Source organism: Physcomitrium patens, chromosome 7 (assembly GCF_059467195.1).
Source record: "Physcomitrium patens ecotype Gransden chromosome 7, ASM5946719v1, whole genome shotgun sequence".
Taxonomy (NCBI): Eukaryota; Viridiplantae; Streptophyta; class Bryopsida; order Funariales; family Funariaceae; genus Physcomitrium; species Physcomitrium patens.
In genome coordinates this window covers 7,533,954-7,555,162 of record NC_143416.1, presented here as the reverse complement: position 1 = coordinate 7,555,162, position 21,209 = coordinate 7,533,954, and the positions used below count along the sequence as shown (strand labels likewise).

The window sequence follows — 21,209 nt, the reverse complement described above, 5'->3', positions numbered from 1 at the left end:
AGACAAATTCCTAAAAATTAGTTGTATGCATCGTTTCGTTTTGATTGAATTCAAGTAAGTCAACACCTTATTTTCCACAATGATAGGCTCATAAATTCTTATCAAATCACCTGGACAATTTCTTCAGTCAAAATGTTCGTCATGCTGCAACGTGCTTGAAAGATTAGAATATTATGCTTCATTCCATTGTGCAATGTGAGAAGGGAGGTCAGTTTCGTCAACTTCACGCGAAGTATGGTGTGAAGTGGATAGATAGTGCTCAGAAAAAAGTATTCCAGTAGTCAAGGTTATGTAAACTAGTTCTTTCAAGACTTGAATGCATTGTGAGACGCTTTCTAAGATCGAAGGGTGAAATACCCTGGAGGGTATCACCTGATGACATATCCTCTAAAATGGAAATACTTTGAAATCGTGCAGTTTAAAACAATTTTAGATGGTTTAAAATATCCAAATGGTTTCTTACTCCAGCATATTCGAGATATGTCAACATGTTAGGGAACACATTTCAAATGAATCTTCCATTTAACTTGACCGAACATTCAAGAACTACAAACAACATTCGACGATTGCAATCCACTGCATGGAAAAAGAGAGAGTATATTTATAGAAATGACAAGTGGCCAACCATTGCACACACAGCACATCTCAGTGTATACTAGCTTCAAAAAACCATCTCTCAGCCAAACAATTTTCCCTGTGAAACCTACATCAAAATCACTTAAGATATAAGACACTAGAAGGCATACCTCAAGCTTCTTGCACCAACTGAAGCAGCACAGCCTGCTACAGTCTGTCTCTTATGAGCTGACAATAAATAGAATCTGAAAGCAACTTAACACAAAACAATCCAAAGACCCCACATGAAAATTGAGGTCTTCACTAATTCATACAGAGAAATTTCAGACTGGCTACGTGATTACGGCCTACACCACTCATTCTCCTTGATACCCTCCTCCTTGAGGAGCAGGTCTTGCTGACAACAACGGTTGCAGTGCCTTCACAACAATGCTCATATTGGGGCGAAAATCTGGCTCATACTGGACACACAACGCCGCAACAGCTGCCATCTGCAACTCAGGTTAAAAAAACAAACCATTACCACCATTTCCAAAACAAAATATAAACATGGCAAGCATACCTCCACTACATCGTATTTATATTTACAGCTCTATAAAGTACATGATATGAAACTGACCTTGGCAACAGCCTTTGGAGGATACTCCGACCTCAATTTTGGATCCACGCACTGCTTCACCTTATCTTCACTCAACCTCGGTGTGGCCTGCACGTGAAAACACAGCAAGTTACAGTCCTCTGAATACACTGTTGTGAAGGTTGGAACTGAATTTAGTCATCTTCACCACGAATTAAATGAATATAAGCACAACAGGTATATATCAAATCTGCAAGGCACGACTACTTCAACATCACAATTGCACCGGAAATGCGGATTGATCCATTACCCAGGTAACAAGACTCTGCTGCCCGCGGGGCATCGTAGGATCCACTGGTTTCCTTCCTGTCAAAAGCTCCAAAAGTACCACGCCAAAGCTGTACACATCGCTCTTCTGAGTTAACTGGCCCGTCATTGCGTACCTGAACACAAACCAGCGCGTCAGTGCTTCAAATCAAGCTCATCACGTCATTTTTTTCCAAAACCTATGCACTCGTTCCCAATTGCTCTACAACGTGAGTACCATTCCAACTGGGCGCTTGGTTTCACGTTGTATCATAGCACTGCTTGCTTCATGCAGTAGGACAAATAACCGTAACCGCGTTCATTCAAAGCACACAACGTTTGGCGTCTATAACCTCGCTTCTTTGCTGCAACTCGACTATTGTTTCCATTCTTGTCTGCCATCCCAACTACCAAGCACCCAATGATACTACATACTATGAACACCGACTAGAAAACTCACTCCGGTGCGTGGTAGCCGAAGGTTCCAAGAACACGAGTGGAGTGTAGACGCGCAGCCATGTCGGGCGCCTGGTTCGACAAGTTGAAGTCGGCTATCTTTGCCACATACGAATCAAACAGCAAAACATTGCTCGACTTGATGTCCCGATGAATAATAGGTGGCTGTGCCTTCTCGTGTAGATATTCCAAACCCCTGGCAGCTCCCACTGCTATTTTTACTCGCTGCATCCAATCCAACACTGGCCCGGGCTGAGCACCCTTCACACCTTTCCGTCCTGCAAGTCATGAATCTCAAGTTCCCACCCATGTCAGCTACCAATTCTCACTTCCTTGCGTTCCAGGTACAAGCAGACAAAGTACTCAGTACTCCACACTCTTGGAAGAACACCGCCGTATGATCACTTCCACGATATCCGGAAAGTGAACACACCAACAGGCTCTTCTTTGTACCTCTTCAAAAGAGGGAAATGAAGAAAAAGGACTAGATTATGCTGCGCAAACAACAGCATTTACTACACGCGCTTGCTCGTTCACGAAATCAGATTCGACACTTCACAGGTGCCTACTGCAAGTCGTCCATCGGTTACTCTCTGCTATTCATCGGAGCACGCACCGTGGAGAATATCGTGCAGAGATCCCATGGTAGCATATTCGTAAGCGAGCACCCGCAGCTGCCCATCCAGACAGTATCCAATCAGCTCAACCACGTTCTCGTGCTTGAGTCTGGAAACAAGTGACACCTGCACGTTCAAGAAGGCACGTTCAGCCTCGAACTTGGAACACGCACTTACACAAATCAGTGAAAGAGGCGACAAAGAACTGACACACATCCTAGTCCATTCCGGCACTAGCACAACATGACCTAGCGGGTGACGCATGGGGTCTTGGTCCTGAGTGAGTGATATCACAGATACTCCAGTATCGGACTCCCAACCTACGTTATTATACTTTCATGACTACATCCAAATTTTCCAATGGAAACATCCTGAACCTTGACAGAGTAAGAGTTTGGGAGAAGAATCAGTTACCTGCGAAAGAAACTCCGAATCCGGCTGGGAACTTACGTCCAATTTTTTGATGGCAGCAACGCGGTCTGGAAGGGATGCATAATATACCCTAGCGTATGATCCTTCCCCGATCAAAGACTTTGGACCAAAATTATCTGTGCAGTCTCTAATTTCATCGAGAGACAACTGTGGAGCAGAAATAGGTTGAACCCTGGTAGGGCCCTGCCCAGTCCTCTGTGGTTGTTCGCCGGGAGTGGATCCCGACATACCTTGGTGACCTAACAGACATCATGGATTGTGAGATGTTTCCCCTCATAGGACTGTGACGAACGCAGAGTGATGAAATGATACATTGCATCGCAGTGAGTTTGGCGGAAAAGAATAGCGACTGCATTGAAAGAAGAAAACAACCCAGAAACCGCATTGAGAGAAGAAATCGAGTCCAACCTCTCACCTACTTACACAAGCGTAACTCATTAACTGTAAAAGATGGAAGACGTATCCGCTGACACCAACTTACCCATGTTTCCATTGTGAGGAAGGTAATGACTGTGCGGATCAGTAGATTCATTGTGGGGTTCCTTGTCGGGCCAACACCAACAACCCATTTCTAATCCCAAAATCAAAACTGCGCACGTTGCTTCAGCACACCAGCTTCTTCACATGCCCTGCAAGCGCAGCAGATTCGAAACCTTCAGAACACGAACGTGAGTGCGAAGACATTCCAGCTCCCCAAATCACAACCCTGGTCCTCGAGGCTCTCGGACTAAAAGAGCATCTACACTGAAGTCCGTTGCACCGATTGATAAGCGCTATTCAGAGGGGTCAACGGCATTATCAAACAATTTGAATCCGACCCTGACCGGCAAGGTGATGAAGAGGGTGGTGTCCTGATGCCCCTTAGAAAAACCTGGTAGGGAATCTTATGCAAAAATCCCGTTATCCAAAATCGGTTGCAATGAGGAAGGACCCAGAACTTTGAACGTCCATATTTTAAACTACTTTGAGAAACGCTTTCAGAATCTACTAGCTCTCTTTAATTACAAATATTCCCAGAAAGAATAAATTGCATCACGAAGAATGAACAGTATGGATAAACATCACAATTTCGTGGTTAGCATCACGCGACACAGGTTTTTGCGGTGAACAGTTAAGCAGGTATCCCTGATAAAGACTAGCGATCCAGCAATTCTTGCAAAATAGCAAATGAATTCCGCACCGACTTCCGAATTAATTCTAACGGCAAACGTAATCACTACCGCCAGAACTTGATGCTGATAAATGGTGACAACGTTGATTAACGTCATTAATGTTGGTTATCGGCATTTCGAAAATCACTTAGCTGAAATGAAATAAAAGACATAACACAGTTCTCGCAATCGACAGAGACCCTGACATCCGCAAAACAAGAGCTTTCATCACTACGAACCTTCCGCTGCAAAATAAATAGGCAGCATGAGTACACCCCTTCAAATGGAAGTCATCCACCAGCTAGACAATTCCTTTTGATGATTCTATGATTTTGCGAGCCGTTAACACCTGGGCGAACTCCTCTCACGCCCCGTAGAATCGTCGCTCACCGTATAATTCTCTGCAGCTGCTCTGAACGAGTATGAGAAATGTACGCCCTCGAAAATGTCGCAGGAAGAAAGCCCTACGACAAACGGCAGCCTACGAACCATGTACCAAAAACAAAGTTCCGTACGGTAAAGGCGGAACAGTAGCTCCAAGGCTCTGATCGAAAACGATACACAAGTGTCTATCACCAGCGCCAATCAACCGAACTTGGACCAATAAAATAGGACAATGAAGCAGAGATACACTGCAACGAGTAGAGAAAAAATTATCCTGAGGGTATACGACCGGAACCACCTTGGTAACCTTGAAAAACGCGAGCACAGAAAACGCGGATCTGAGCAAGACGCGCTTGCACTCGCGACCGAACGGCAAAGCTAGGTGAGCATGGGAGAATAAGCGACGTTCTTGCAAGCAAACGCGACAAGGGGGAACGTAGAAGCCATAGCGAGAACAATCGTAGAGGGGGGCGGGGGGAGAGGAGGAGAAATAGCGGCGAGAGACGGAAGCTAGAGGAAGGGGAAGGCTGCAAACCTGGAGCAGAGACGGGACGGAGACGAGGAGGAGGAGGGAGCAGGCAGGAGGAGAGGAGGAAGAGGAGGCAGGCAGGGAGGGAAGGAAGGGAGAGAGGGGGAGTTGCGAGGAGGAGGAGCAACAACAGCAGGGGAGGTGCGCACAGATCGAGGGAGAGGGAGGGAGAGAGCAGAGAGCAGAGAGCAGAGAGAGAGCAGAGGGTGGTGCTTGTGCGGCAAATGACGGAGGAGGTCTGGGTCTCCCCTGGCGCGCTTGCTTGCGTTGTAGGGCTCTCTCCCACTGCCTCTGTCTCTATGGTCCCTTGGCTTGGCCACACCCCTCGCCCTGCGTTGGCGTTGGCTTTGGCGTTGGTCGGTCTGCGCAGGGCAGGGCGGGGCAGTCATTGCAGTGCAGTCGAGAAGAGAGGCAGGGCAGGGCAGAGAGACGCGAGATTAGCCACACTCTTGACCGCTTCTCTCGCTCCCTCCTCTACCCCCCCTCTTCGTCCTCCCCCCTGTGCTGCCCTCTGCTTGCTGCGACCAGAAAGAAAAAGAAAATGGAAAGGAAAGAGTCCGTCCGTCCGTCCGTCCGTCCGTCGGCTTCGTGATATCTTTCCGTTGGGGGGCGCCGTGGTGGTGTGTCTGCACTCCCCTCTCTCCCTCCTCTCCTGCCAGACTGTCCCCCCCACCTGCCTTCCTGCCACCCCCCTCCCTTTCTCTCTCTCTCTTCTCTCTATCTCCGCTGTATCGTCTGGTGGTTTCCGGGCTGCTCGGCTGGCTCCCGGTACCGCCCTGCCACGTCCACATTCTCATTCCTCGGGGGAGGGGGGGAGTCTACGTCGTCCTGCCTGCCTGTTGCCTTGACATCCATCTCCTTCATTCCTTTCTTTTCCGTTCCGTTCCGTTCCTTCCTTCCTTTTCATTCTTTCCTTCATTCTTTTCTTTTCCGTTCCGTTCCTTCCTTCCTTCCTTCCTTTTCATTCTTTCCTTCATTCCTTTCTTTTTCGGTTCCGTTCCTTCCTTCCTTCCCTTTTCTTTTCCTTTCCTTTCCTCAACTTGTAAATTCCGAAGAGGAGGAGGAGGAGTTTCCCTTTCTCTCCTCTTTAGCTTCTCTTTCTCTTCACCGCCTCGCTCACCATCGGACTTATAGGCTTTGGAGCTGTCGTCGATGCACGTTCGAATGAATAAGTCATTCGGGATGTACAGGAAGGGGGGTGTGTGTTTTCTCATCACAAAACATTATCCATGAAACTTGGATATGGAGTTCGTTCTTCCTTCCTTCCTTCCTTCCTTTTACAAATGGGTTGTTCCACTTCCACTCATGTCATACATTGTCATCAATTAAGTGCGCTCATCGTTGAGTTGTATGCTTTTAAACATATACGTCATTTTATGATATGGCTTTAATCTTCACGTAGGGTTCTGCAAATGAAACCTGAATTTATTTTTATTCTGAAACAGTAAAGAATTGTCATATTAAAGGATAATAATCTCTAATTATTTTTAAAAGTATCATATATTTGGCTCTCCTAAAAATATCATTTTAGCCAATTTATAGATTTGGTACTACCAAAATATCTATAGAGATTGAATTTTTGCTAATACATGTTCAAGCTTATTTAATGTAGGTATTTTTTTATTAGGTTAATTATAGAAAAAAATACTTGGTGGAAGCATCTTTATAATCTTCTTTTGACATTTATTTGAAAACTTTGTTATTAGGCCATATGTGTTTTAATGAAAATGAGAGATGAATTTTTTCATATATTGGTAGAGAGAATTGCAATAAATATAGGATTTAATATTGTTGGTTTTTTAGACTTTGCTTTTAAATTCATGCATAAAACATTATATATAACATCTTTTCTTGTGTCTATTTCAAAATAATTTATGCTATTGCTATTGAGAACTAATTTTATTAATATTAGAGATATGTAAAAAAAATTAGAAAGTTATAATATCAAACTTTAATAATTTACATTATTATAATTAATTTGACATTATTAATGCAAGAATAGATAAAAAATTTGGTTGAAATATTTTTTTACAATAGCACAAGTTATATTTTGACTAATGCATTTTCTTGTGCTCCTTGATATAAAATCCACTTTATCTGCAAAATTAGTGATTAATTTAATAAACTAATAAGATTATGATGAACCTCTATATATTAATCTCAAGAATTTGTTTTCAAGAATATGGATTTATTTTTAAAAGTCTAAGGTAATAAAAATTATTACATTATTTTGATACTTTATTATCAATTCTAAAATAATAGTCTCTTTCAAGGTAATTCCAAGGTAAGAATATAGGACAACTTAAGAACAATGCTACCATTTAAATTATATATATATATATATATATATATATATAGATTGATTGAATACCAAGATAATCAACTATATTTAATATGTTGATATTAATATATTAATAATACTAAATATTAAATATTAAATATATTAATAATATCAATATATAATATTAGAGATTTGTTTTATCTTATTTTTAATATTTAATATATTTTTTTAAATGTTCTAAATACTAAATTACAACATATTTTACTAAGTGTTAGCATGCTAATCTTTATTGATGCTTCTATTTACTTTGATGTTGTGGATGTAGATGTAAGACAACATTTATTGTTGGCATCTTATCTATCATTTATTTCAAGAATTGAGTACTTCTATGCATTTTTGAGATACTAGATTTATTCTTAAAAAAATACCAAAAAATCTACTAATAGATATTTGGTATATATTTTACTATTTGTCATTGTTAAGCCTGTCTTAAATTAGTTTGACAATTATTTTGACTTACTAAAGTGATTCATTCATTATTCAAGAGATACCTAAACTTCAACCTGTAGAAAAAGTACGACACATGAAGTACATCACAAACAAAAAAATGAAATAAAATAAATAAGATAAATGTACATTACTTTTTTTTCTTTTATAAACCAAATGATTGATGAAGAACAAGGCACTTTCAAGCTTGAAAAGATAAGAATAAACCCAGAAACCAAATTCTAAAAATAAAATCTGCAATCAAGTTGCAAATCTTAATTACAAACCATTCTACATGGGATGTACTAACTAGTTTAGGAATGACATGTGGGAAATGGCAACAACCTCCAAGTTAAGGACGCATTAACAACCTGGTTCTTGTGAAGCGTAGAAGAAGCCAAACCGCACTCCTTGGCAACGAACATTTATCCCAAAGGTATTGACTGTTTCAAGCGATGACAATTTCAACCTTTCCATGTCTCCTGCTTCACAAACACACACTAACAGGGACCCATGTGCTGCGAACGGCAGCTTGGGGGAAGGGAAGGCCAGCCAACTATGGGGGCTGTAGCACATATCCTTCAACGAACCTCACCAAACAAGCAACAGTTGCTGCAACTGATGTTGTTGTTCCTGGAATAGTACAGCGCAGACAGCAAGTGGAGCGCAGTCTATGTGTCCTGGAACAATCCTGGAATCGAAGTCCAGCCTTCATGAACCCGCACTCCAACTGCGGAGGATCTAGCTCCTGCACTGCCGCTCTCCTTGAGCTGCTGCTGCTCCGAGATCGAGGAGCCAGACGGAATCTTTGAGCTCGTTGTCGATGAATTGCCACACTTCCTGCTTTACCCAGTCATAGTTAAACTAGAAGAAACCGGTGCGGGTCACTGCAGCCGCTATCCTTCCGCACTACATGTCTAGTTGCAGGAACACAACAAACAAAGAGAGAGAGAGAGAGAGAGAGAGAGGGTGTGTGTGAGTGTGAGAGAGTGATCTCTCTCCGCTGCTCCTCCGCATCCCTCAGTGTGCATCACACTTCTTGCACCTGGACTTTTCATCCATAAGGCTGTTCGGATTTATCTATGAGAGGGCTTCACTTCTTGGTTTTTTGGGTCTCTATCTGCGATTTCGGCGTTCGGTTCTGATGCATCCGCCCCACTCTTGCTGTTCAAGCTCGTCATGACGACTTCAGCTTGGCATGACGTGTAATCTCGACACTACTCCGCTTTTTCAAGGTAAGGTCCATTCCATCCCCATTTGTTGTCATCAAAAGTGGCAACAAACTCACGAAGAAGCTGCCCTTTTCATCATTTCCCTCCTTTCTACATGTTCTATGCTCGTCAATTTTGTCCATGACCTCAATCGGCTTCAGGGTGTCGATAGTGACACCGGATTGAGATGATGAATTCGACGACAGCAATAGTCGGTGAGTCTGTGACGTTCTCTCTTCTATCACAAAGAAATCGCCCCATTCCGTCTTCGAACTGATCGAGACTGTTATCCACCTTCAGAATCTGGAAACTGTCCCAGTTATCTCTCAAACCAACGCCTAATCTCCGAGACGATCTTTCCCTCAAACTCAACTGTAAAGACTCAGCCTTCTCCATGTTCATCGGTTGAGTAGTCATCTCCATAAAGTCGGGCTCGTGGAAACCTTGCAAGTTCATTTGGATGCCAAAGGATACTAGATCTTCACCATGGATTACATCATCGTCAATGAAGCAGTTCTTACAAGCAGAAGTCGAGTTCAACGCTGAAGTCGCAGGCCGAGTGCCGTGTGTTGAATCTTAATATGTTTGCGACATTTGCAGTGCTTTCAACCTTCTACTCTGCATCAAGTTTGGTTCTCACTTCATCTTCTACAACCAGATTCTTCTGAAGCGATCATCCACCGCATGTCCACCTCCGTGACAATGCCCCACAGTTTCAGAATGGTCGTCTGCATCCTAAATCTCCATCATTATCCTGCATGCAACAACACAACGGTCATGCAACTCTTCTGGACCAACACCCAGTTCGTGACTGTGAAGAAACTGCTTGATTGTTAGACTTTTCGATTTCATGACATGTACTCCGTCGTCACTGGCAGTGCTGCCTGTATCATCTTGATCCTGCTGGATTATTGTAGACTTTGAACACATCTCTAGGACCAGAGGAGGCATTCGCACTACACTCGGCGTAAAAAGTAGCCAGGAAAGGCACCACCAGCAACCCAGCACATGATAGAGAGCTCTCATGGCCACCAGTATTCCAATCCAAAATTGGAGAGGTTTGATTCAGGATCAAACTCAAAGAGCTCGAATCACATGTACGACATCTATTTCTAACAGCACCTCAACAATACTTCACTAATTCCATGAATTCCTCAGAAGGAAACTACCACGGAGAAGCTACCACCACCACACACACTCAACTTCTATTATATTTTCTTCCTCAATTATAATCCTTCAGGGAATGCATAGAGATTCCGTGTCTCCTTCAACATACTAGCATGAGGAAGTTCTTCATAGCCACTTTGGTTTTTTATTATCAAATGCCATCAGACTTCATCATCTTTTGTTCTAACAAATGCTTGGAGTACTGAGTCGCTTTATGCTTCCAAGTATTTGAGGTTCCATGGACTGATATACTGTTCTCCGACCATTCACCTAACCCTTCAATCCATTGTCATGCTTTATAACCCCTGTAATTCTTGTCGATTGGGTATTAATTAAAAAACTAAATTTAAAATATTAATGTTGTATCATTTTAATTTTTCTTGGCCCCTTCTAATTTTCTCACATCATCTTTTCATTCATATGTGTCAATTGATGCAATAAATAAACATGAATTTAGTTGATTTACATAATTTTGTATCGAATTAACTATTAAGTTATTAATTAATTAATTAATTAATCATTTTTTCTTCTTGATCACCTAAAAATATTGGAAAATTATTTTAAAAAAAAAAACAAACTAACACACACTTTTATTTATTGGACTAATTATGATGCTCATTCTTTCTTAAAAAGAAAAAGAAAAAAAAGGGAAAAAAAAGAAAAAGAAAAAGAAAAAACAAGAAAGAATCATGTTTGTATTTAATTTTATTATAGTTTTTTAATTTACAGAATTCTTATTCAATAGAAACAAATTTAATTTGTACGAAATTTACTTTATTTTAAAATAAAAAATAATAAATATTTTTAAATAAAATAAAACAAAATAAAATTTGTGTTAAGCTGTATTTTATATTTGTATCAATTTTTTAATTTTTAGATATAGTACATATTAAAATCCTTATTATTTTAAAAATATGTATTTAATACAAAAGGTTTAGGTGAAGATTGATCTGAAAATTGAGTCAATTGTTAAATTTAGTTATAACCATATCAAAGATCATTCTTTGTAAATCTATTTATACAAAGTACTTAAAACCTCTATAATTGTATATCATCCCTTCAACTGTTTAATTATTTATTTAATTAATTAATTTCTAAAGGAATATTACTCTTTAAAGAAGATCAAAGCTCCTTTGCAATTTCTTCTGCTATGACAAATAGTCATATATGAATTGTTTATTGTTTGCAAAAGCTCATAGTCAAATTGAGAGTTGTAATAAATTGAATCAATTTTTTTGATCATGATCTATGAAAAAACAGTCAAGTCTCTATGCATAAGAAAAGAAAATAAAATAAAACACACTATGTGTACATTAAGAGGTTTTTTTGGTTTTCAAATGTAACTTCATGGTTGTCAACTAGCTTTTAAATAAAAAAAGTTCCAGCTACATTTTACTATAAAAAAAAATGGAATTCCACTTTTGTTCTATTTTTTATGCTTCTTATTATTGTAACATGCTTAAATACTAAAAACTTTTATAAATTTTACAAGTTTTAATTCAACTTAAAGTTTTATTATTAAGATTTAGCATTCATTCAAACTAGACTCTATCATATTTTTTAACCAATGAAGGTTTTTATCTATCGTATAATCATTCTTAGTTCTTTTTAAAACTATTCTAGGACCTTGTAAACTAAATAAAAAACTAATTCATTTCAATTTTATATTTAGTCTTTCTTTAGTATTTAAGTTCTACTTATTTTTTATTATTTATTCTAATTATATTCCAATCTCCTTAATTAAGTAATATTAATTCATCAAGATGAATAAGTTAAGTCAAATTTATTTAATCAAATTAGATTATAAAAGCATTTACATAAATAATAAAAAAAAAACTTGTTGTTAATAACCAATAAAGAGTAATTTTGAGAGTAATTTTTTAAAAATAATAGTAAGGATAAAAATCTTTAATTATTGATTAACTCTTTAATATTTTTAAAAAAGAAGATATATATCTTTTTAAATTTTCGCCAGTTGGTATTATAATTGAAATTGCTTTTATAACTTAGTCCAATTGATGAGATAACAAACTTTGTCAAATCATCTTAACATTTCTTATTTTTTGGTGATTCTATTTTTATAAAAAAGATTCTTTAGATTTTTTAATTTTAATTCAATTTAATTAGAGATTTACAACTATTTTAAATAAACACAATATTAGTGACTTATTTTTAAAATTACTGATTTATTTTTAATTTCTTTTCCAACACTAGTAAAGTCTTTCCGCTATTCTTGTTTGCATTATTTACTTCCATTTTTATTAGGCGCCATAGTTCTTGATAAAAGTATTATATTCAGTCTTGAATTGTACCAAGTTTTTAAAGCAAGTAGAGACAATATCTTGTGTCATACTTAAAATACTGGTAAATACTATAGTCGAATTGTCAACAACCTCCAGTTAAATTAAAGTGTAATTGTTGATGCAATATAAGGCAATTTAAGTAGAGTAAGTCTCTTTTATAAACATGCTAGAAGAATAGTAATAGTCTCATCTAATAGATTTTTGTATATCTTTATAGATTTTGTGCAATATTTTAGAATTCTAACTATATGAATTTTTTTTTCCAAAAGAGTCACAAAACATATAAAAATATTTAAAGAGATTGATTTAAAATAAGAAGTATAATTATATATTTCTACTAAAATAAATTAAAAACTTTTTTTTATTAAAATTAGATTTGTTCTTCAATGGATTTATGTATATTACATTTTTAAGAATATATAAATTTAATTTTAAAGCACTCATTAGAATTTATTTATTTCGAAATAATTTTGGCTTTGAGTTTGAGATTAATATAAATCTCTATCTTAGAAATAACCTTTTATTTGAAAAATTCTTTAATAGGTAAATATATAAACTAATATAAAAAATGAAAATAAAGATAATAATAATAATAATAATAATAAATTCTATAAGAACTTTTAAGATAATAAATTTTATAAGAAAGTTATAATTTCTTATAAAAAATATCTTATTTAAAGAAGTTACATATAATAGGTAAATATTATATATATATTAAAAATAATAATTATCATTTTAGTAAAATTTATAAATTCTTGTCTTAATATCTTTATTAAGCAACTTTATTGATTTGTAATAAGCTATTTTGCATCTTTGTAAATACTACTCATTTTTTAAGACTTAATGCAAATTCTAAGAAAGCTATTTTTCAGTTTTAAATACATAAATATTAGATAGTAATTTTTTTTAAAAAAATTAATTTAATAAACTAAAAAATATATATATTATATTTATAACTTAAAAATATTAACTTAAAAAATCTTTACCAAATTTAAAGTTCAAGAACTAAAATTTTCTATTTGAATAATTTCAATATCAACCACAATGTGTTATATAATCTTTACTATTAAATTGTTTAAGAAAATATATAAATATAGAAAATAATAATTATAGATAAATAATAAATTTTATAAAGGATTATATTTATAAAATATATAATTACTTAAGAAAACTACCATTGTATACAAAGAAACCAAAGAGATTTGAATTAAAATTAAAATAAACAGAAATTTGTTGACAAGAACAAAATGAATTTATTCTTATCACTATATATATACTAGCTAATACAAAGACTAAATAGAAGAGTTTTGGTAACTACAGAACTTACAAGATAATTTCTTAAATTATATTAAAAAATTTATATAAATTAACTTTCACATTGTCACATCTATTTTTTTAAGTTGGTAGTATTGAATCTACTTTATAAGAGGTCATTTTTAGAATAAGTTCATTTTCACCAAAACTGCAAATATAGTAGCTAGTTTAAGAATTTTTTTAAGATAAAAAATATTTATATCAAAATATGAAATATAAAAGTTATTATTAAAAAAAGATATAAAGTTACAAGTTCATAATAAAAATCAAATCTTATTTATCTTTTGGATCTTTTTTTAATCTTCTAAAATATTTTGGAGTTTTCTTTCTTTCTTTTTTCTCACATATCTTTTAGAGATCTTATAAACTTCTTGAACAATTTTTAGTTTCTGAAATTTATACAAAAAAACTTCTATAGCATTCTATAACCATTTAAAACTCATTATACTCTTTTAGATGTAATTAAAGTTCTAATGATTTCTTTTAGAAGCTTTTCTAGGATCTAATTGCTATACAATAAAAAGATAAATAAGATAATAGATACATAAACCTCAAAAATATAAGTTTTATTATTTTCTAAATATAACAAAGTCTCTTGTTAAAACATTAGTTAGAATTAGTTTTTTATCTTAATTTTTTATAAAAATTCAAATCTTTTCTTTGAAGTTCTTTTTATTTGCATTTGCAATTGAATATGGTCATTTTCAATACGTATTTTATTTTTTAAGAATTTTAAAAGTAATAAGTCAAGATAGTGCCCTTACAAATTTTATTATAAAACCTTTGCTAACTATTATTTTTAAAATAAATAAAAATAAAAACTACCTAATTTATTTTTTTTATTTTTGAAAATTTTTTATATACCTAGTTTAAATACACTCTTATTTAAATCTATATTAATCTTAATATTTTAAATTAAAATTATAAAAAATTAATATTATCAAAAATTATTTAGAAGATATTATCCTTTAAATAGATTATATATATATATATATATATATATATATATCAACTTTAAACAAAGTCATATTTTTTTATAATATCCTAATTAGAATCAATACATCTTACAATATAGCTTTGAAACTCTAAATTTAAGAGACAAGGTAAGAAATTATAATTTTTAAATCTTTTGATTGTTTAAAATCTAGAAGTCTCACTTTGTTATTTCTATTGTAGAACAAAATATTCCAAAGTCCTCAAAATAAAAGACTAGAAAGAATATTATTTATAATATATAACATGAATAGTGTTGTTTCTTAGAATACATTTGGATCCATCTAAAGAGGTGGTTTTTAGAAAAAATCGAGAGCCTTATCATATATTGCAAAAAACAAACTATTAATAAAATAAAATAAATAAAAAACTTTTTTACATTTCTTATATTTATTAGAACCAAGATATAAGTTGATATGATTTAATTTATAATAATAAAAGAATGATTTGGATTATTTCACGATCTTTGCTCACTTTACATTATATCCAAATATTGAAGTTTCTAAATGAGGTTTTTTTTGTTTTTTTATGTATTAAACAATGAACCCTATTCAGACTTTTGAATCATGATCTTTAAACGTGAGCTTTTAGATATATAGTCAAACTTAAAGTTGCTTACAGTAACCAAAGTATCATTAATATCTATGGTTCTTTTATCTTTGGGTTTCATTAAAATTCTATTTAACTCTAATTCAAACAATCTTTTTAGTATGAGTAGACATATCAACCTAGGTAGCACATCTCCAATTTTAAAATGTAACAAACAAATAATTACATTGTTTTATACATTTAAAAACTTTCAATAATATGCTTATAAAATTTCAAAGATTAATATATATACATATATATAGTTGAAGAATTAAATTTCTTTTCAGCTTTAAGAGGAAATTATTCGAAATTACAAGCAGAAGAACAACCACTCTGCAACATACTGTAACTACTATTGAACAAATTAAATCTTGAAGCAATATCTTTTTACCAATTATTTTTTCAAGAATGGTGGAAAAATCAGTGAAGTGGGTACTGATCTTACTAACATGTACAACAAGCTCAAACTGGAATTGCAGAAGTTATGAACAAATATCGGGACTGTCAAAATGATATGACTTCTACAACAAAGCATTTAGAAAAGAAAAGAAAAGAAAAAAACAGCTATAATATAAATTAAATCGCTACAGCTTCAGGTCTTCTGAGATCTTACAAATTGGACCGATCAATTACCGTCTAAACCATACACTATACAATCTTAAGTAATTTTCTTTACTTCTTTGTTAGAGCCCGATATTTATTCTTCCGTGCCAAAAACTCTTCCACTAAGTACTAACTCCGAAAAAGAATTGTCTGAGCCAAACAATTTTCCATGTGAAACCTACATCAAAATTACTTGAAAATAAAAGACACTACAAGGTATACCTCCAGCTTCTTGCACCGACTGTAGAAGCATAGCTTGCTACCGTCAGTTTGTTATGAGCTAAAAATAAATAGAACCTGAAAGCAACTAAACAACAGACAATCTAAAGATGCCATGTGAGGATTGAAGCCTTCACTCATTCACACAGAAATATTTCAAGCTGGGTACGTGATTAAGGTCCATACCGCTCATACTCCTGGAAGGCCTCCTTCTCGGGGAGCAGGTCTTGCTGTCAACAACGGTTGCAGTGCTTTCACAACAATGCTCATATTGGGGCGAAAACTTGGCTCGAATTGCACACACAATGCTGCGATTGCTGCTAACTGCGATTTAAGTGAAAAAAGAAAAAGAAAAAGAAAGCAAACAATTACCACCATTTTCAAAACGAAAATATGAACATCTCGACAATATGGCATCGAATTCAGCATTAGGAAAACCGAGAGTTAACAAAAGGCCCCCCAGTTCTCATTTATCGAACTGTGCATCTTTTTCCAGAAACTAATGAAAACCACAAAAAATTAAAATCTTAAAAAATTAAATCAAATCCTCAAAGGCCATCTTGCTCATATTTACAGCTCTATCAAGTGAATGATTTGAAAATGACCTTAGCAAGAGCCTTTGGAGGATACTCCTTCAATTTTGGATCCACGCACTGCTTCACCTTATCTTCACTCAACCTCGGTGTGGCCTGCACGTGAAAACACAGCAAGTTACAGTCCTCTGAATACACTGTTGTGAAGGTTGGAACTGAATTCAGTCATCTTCACCACGAATTAAATGAATATAAGCACAACAGGTATATATCAAATCTGCAAGGCACGACTACTTCAATATCACAATTGCACCGGAAATGCGGATTGATCCATTACCCAGGTAACAAGACTCTGCTGCCCGCGGGGCATCGTAGGATCCACTGGTTTCCTTCCTGTCAAAAGCTCCAAAAGTACCACTCCAAAGCTGTATACATCGCTCATCTGATTCAATTGCCCCGTCATTGCGTACCTGAGTACAAACCAGCGCGTCAGAACTTCCAATCAAACACAGCACGTTACCTCTTCCATAAACCTGTCCACCTGTTCCCAACTGCGAGAAAATGTGAAAACCGTTCCCACTGGGAGACTCCACTATCATTTTCCATTCTTGTCTGCCATCCCAACTACCAAGCACCCAATGATACTACATACTATGAACACCGACTAGAAAACTCACTCCGGTGCGTGGTAGCCGAAGGTTCCAAGAACACGAGTGGAGTGTAGACGCGCAGCCATGTCGGGCGCCTGGTTCGACAAGTTGAAGTCGGCTATCTTTGCCACATACGAATCAAACAGCAAAACATTGCTCGACTTGATGTCCCGATGAATAATAGGTGGCTGTGCCTTCTCGTGTAGATATTCCAAACCCCTGGCAGCTCCCACTGCTATTTTTACTCGCTGCATCCAATCCAACACTGGCCCGGGCTGAGCACCCTTCACACCTTTCCGTCCTGCAAGTCATGAATCTCAAGTTCCCACCCATGTCAGCTACCAATTCTCACTTCCTTGCGTTCCAGGTACAAGCAGACAAAGTACTCAGTACTCCACACTCTTGGAAGAACACCGCCGTATGATCACTTCCACGATATCCGGAAAGTGAACACACCAACAGGCTCTTCTTTGTACCTCTTCAAAAGAGGGAAATGAAGAAAAAGGACTAGATTATGCTGCGCAAACAACAGCATTTACTACACGCGCTTGCTCGTTCACGAAATCAGATTCGACACTTCACAGGTGCCTACTGCAAGTCGTCCATCGGTTACTCTCTGCTATTCATCGGAGCACGCACCGTGGAGAATATCGTGCAGAGATCCCATGGTAGCATATTCGTAAGCGAGCACCTGCAGCTGCCCATCCAGACAGTATCCAATCAGCTCAACCACGTTCTCGTGCTTGAGTCTGGAAACAAGTGACACCTGCACGTTCAAGAAGGCACGTTCAGCCTCGAACTTGGAACACGAACTTACACAAAACAGTGAAAGTGGCGACAAAGAACTGACACACATCCTAGTCCATTCCGGCACTAGCACAACATAACCTAGCGGGTGACGCATGGGGTCTTGGTCCTGAGTGAGTGATATCACAGATACTCCAGTATCGGACTCCCAACCTACTAGATCATCCTCGTCAAGCTACATTCGACTTGTCCATTGAAAACATCTCAAACAGCCATCCCGTAAGAAGAGATTGAGAGGAGAAACAGTTACCTGCGAAAGAAACTCCGATTTCGGATGAGTATTTGCGTGCAACAGTTTGATGGCAGCCACGTGGTCAGGAAAGTTGGCAAGATACACCCTAGCGCATGATCCCTCACCGATTAACGACTTTGGTCTAAAATTATCCGTGTTTTCTCTGATTTCATCGATAGACAACTCTGGAGCTGTAATGGGTGGAACTGTTGTTGGCCCTTGAGGGGCCCTCAGCGGTGGATCGCCAGCAGTTTGTCTCGACATACCTTGGTGACCTAACAGACATCACAGCTCTTGAGATGTTGCATGAATAGGACAGTGACGAACGCAGGGACTGTGATGAAACGATAAACTGAATCTCAGTGAGTTTGACTTTCAAAGACGGATACTGCATTGAAAGTAGAAACAACACAAAAAAATCGTGTTCAACCTCCAAACTTTATGACACAAGCCCGACTCATAAAACAGAAAAAAACTAACAAAAAAAAAAAAAAAAGGGCAAACGATCACGTGAGCACGAACTCACCCATGAATCGATCGTCAGCAGGAAATAGGCTGAGTGTATCTGGATGATCCAAATTGGGAAAGGTATTGCCCCGAGGCCAACACCAACAAGCCATTTCTATTCAAAAAAAAAAAAAAAAAAAAAAAAAACTGCGCACAATACTCCACCACACCAGCTTCCTCCTCACAAGCCCTGCAAGCCCAGCGGATTCCAAACCTGCGACCAAGGGACTGTCAGTGCCAACAGATTCCAGCTCGCAGAATCACACACAATTCATACCTCCGACAATCTCCAACGCCCTCACACTGAAAAATTGGCTAAATTAAATTCTATTCCACCTATAGATCAGCCCAATTGAGTTCCAACAAGTAGCCTGATCGAACACCTTGAATCCACACACACCCCCCCCCCCCCAATCGACACGGTTATTAGGAACAAAGGTGGTGTCACGAGGTCTCCAAGCAACTCCGCACTAATCGACAAGCTGGGAAATTTGTTACAGCAAGAGAGAGACGAGGAACAGGGAACGGGAAGAAAGGAAGGAGACCACTTCTACTACTACCACTACAACAACAACAACAACTGGGAAGGAAAAGGAAAAGGAAAGACGACGACGACGATGTAGTGGCAAGTAGATGAAGAGCATGCACAGAAGAAGCACCACAAGACCCACTGGGAACGAACGAACGGGCATGGGGCCGACACGGTCTCGCTCCGCTATGGTTACAGGGGGCACGCGGAGGCTTTGACTTGGGGCTGTCTGGATCCACTAAAGGTAAGGACTTGGATCGGGCCGGACCAGGCCGGCTACCGTTTTGACCCATTTCTCGGATGCACCCGCGTTTATTGTGTGGGAGGGAGCTTGTCAGAATGCGCCTGGCGGCTGGGTCTCTCCGTCCACTTATACATACATATTTTATTTTATTTATTTATTTATTGTCTTTAGACTATTTGGAATGTTCGAGAAATGCTCGAGTTATCGAACAGTATGATTATATGGTAGGGTTTTTATTATTATTATTATTATTATTGTTATTATTTTGATATCGATGAGGTCGTTGAGCATGAATGGCTTTGTAGAATTTGAGTGCCTCCCTCTTTGAAAATATGGGTTTGATCGATAACACCGACATATGAGGTATGAAAAAGAAGGTTCGGTTTGATTTTATGGATGTGACAAATTTCAATGTATTATTGTGATGTGAAGCTTGATTTATTTAATTTTTTTCAAACAAACGAACAATGAAGCCGTTATCTTGTGTTTGGTGCGTGTCTAGAACTATCTCTTACAAGCCCTGGATATGCAAAAGCAATAAACATTTATATATATATATTCTATGAACTTGTGCTAGAACCAATAACACTAATCAATATGTCTTCTATGCTATATTAAGTCAGACAATATTTAAAAATATAATATGCATACTTAAAAACATTACTATTAATGGATACTAAAATTGGGTGTGAGAATAAATATTCAACCTTGAATAAAACATTGTCGAAATTAAAAAAATGGGGTAGTTTGCTGTTAAAACATGATAATCTCACTACCAAATAGTTCAAATGAAAAGATGTGGTATATCTAAAGTGCATCAAAACAGCTGTGAATTCATATGAGCCATGAATAAAAAATTCGCAATAGATAGTTGAAAATAAAATTTAATGAAATAAAATTGTTGGAATATATATATTTTTAAACCATTGTTGTGCAGAAAATTATTTCAGCAGTGCAAGTACAAACTCCACTTACGTTATCTTTTCTGATCTCAACCAAAACGTACCACTTGATTTATTATTCGTATTCATATGTAAATTGTATGTTAAGATTATCCTACCAAGAATAAGTTAATACAAAAATATACTGTCATAACATATTTTGTCTTTTATTATTTTCATTCATAAAAAGTTTTATACTTCCTTTCTGTACAATATCAGACCATGTTAAGATTTGACTAACAGCCCAGAATAAATTATTGGTAATTCACATCACATAGAGGTTCCAGGTCACGTGTTCTTATTAGACCGCATAATACGTCAAATGGTCGGGATGATGAACACAAAGTGGCCTAATTCCTGTTTAAAATAATAATTATTTCAAATCTTCACTCCGAGAGATTACTATGCATAAACAGTTTTTCCACTTGAAAAATATACCTGTAATTTCAGCTAATTATCCAAGATCCATTGATGGATTGGTGGTTCTCTGAAGCATTGGATTCGAAGTTCAGTAGATGAAATGTCAAATTTTGGAATCTGTAGATGAACAACATTTAACTTTACTCAAGAATA

At 36.6% G+C, this 21,209-nt stretch overlaps 2 protein-coding genes across 7 annotated transcripts; both read right to left on the bottom strand.

Annotated features, from left to right (window-relative positions):
* Positions 1–577: 577 nt before the first annotated feature.
* LOC112284954 (pto-interacting protein 1) lies at positions 578–5,233 on the bottom strand. 6 transcript variants are annotated; one of them, XM_024525370.3, is made up of 9 exons: positions 4,798–5,233; positions 4,355–4,522; positions 3,446–3,593; positions 2,947–3,203; positions 2,532–2,658; positions 1,920–2,193; positions 1,464–1,596; positions 1,196–1,282; positions 578–1,067 (listed from the first exon to the last, which is right to left on the bottom strand). In XM_024525370.3, exons 3-9 carry the CDS (start codon positions 3,531–3,533, stop codon positions 933–935), a joined length of 1,101 nt encoding a protein of 366 aa, XP_024381138.1. In that variant the 5' UTR covers positions 3,534–3,593; positions 4,355–4,522; positions 4,798–5,233; the 3' UTR covers positions 578–932. The 6 variants fall into 6 exon arrangements, with proteins under 6 accessions (XP_024381138.1, XP_090107997.1, XP_090107996.1 ...); XM_090251871.1 differs by having other exon boundaries at positions 4,355–4,516; XM_090251870.1 differs by having other exon boundaries at positions 4,355–4,527; positions 5,035–5,233.
* A 10,686-nt stretch (positions 5,234–15,919) lies between these two features.
* Positions 15,920–19,551, bottom strand: LOC112285187 (protein CYTOSOLIC ABA RECEPTOR KINASE 7). The gene is made up of 7 exons (XM_024525816.3): positions 18,942–19,551; positions 18,434–18,690; positions 18,016–18,142; positions 17,404–17,677; positions 17,064–17,196; positions 16,799–16,882; positions 15,920–16,517 (listed from the first exon to the last, which is right to left on the bottom strand). The coding sequence occupies exons 1-7, from the start codon at positions 19,033–19,035 to the stop codon at positions 16,383–16,385; spliced, it is 1,104 nt and encodes a 367-aa protein (XP_024381584.1). The 5' UTR covers positions 19,036–19,551; the 3' UTR covers positions 15,920–16,382.
* Between the last annotated feature and the right edge of the window lie 1,658 nt (positions 19,552–21,209).

Bases quoted from the DNA above. Each gene is read 5' to 3' on its own strand.
- LOC112284954 (XM_024525370.3), bottom strand. From the start codon at position 3,533: ATGGGTTGTTGGTGTTGGCCCGACAAGGAACCCCACAATGAATCTACT. The intron at 3,204-3,445 runs GTAAGTTGGTGT...GATGTCTGTTAG, and splicing joins TCCTCACAATGGAAACATGG to GTCACCAAGGTATGTCGGGA. The intron at 2,659-2,946 runs GTAACTGATTCT...TTGAACGTGCAG, and splicing joins ATTCGGAGTTTCTTTCGCAG to GTGTCACTTGTTTCCAGACT.
- LOC112285187 (XM_024525816.3), bottom strand. From the start codon at position 19,035: ATGGCTTGTTGGTGTTGGCCTCGGGGCAATACCTTTCCCAATTTGGAT. The intron at 18,691-18,941 runs GTGAGTTCGTGC...GATGTCTGTTAG, and splicing joins TGCTGACGATCGATTCATGG to GTCACCAAGGTATGTCGAGA. The intron at 16,883-17,063 runs GTAATGGATCAA...TTTCACGTGCAG, and splicing joins AGCAGAGTCTTGTTACCTGG to GCCACACCGAGGTTGAGTGA.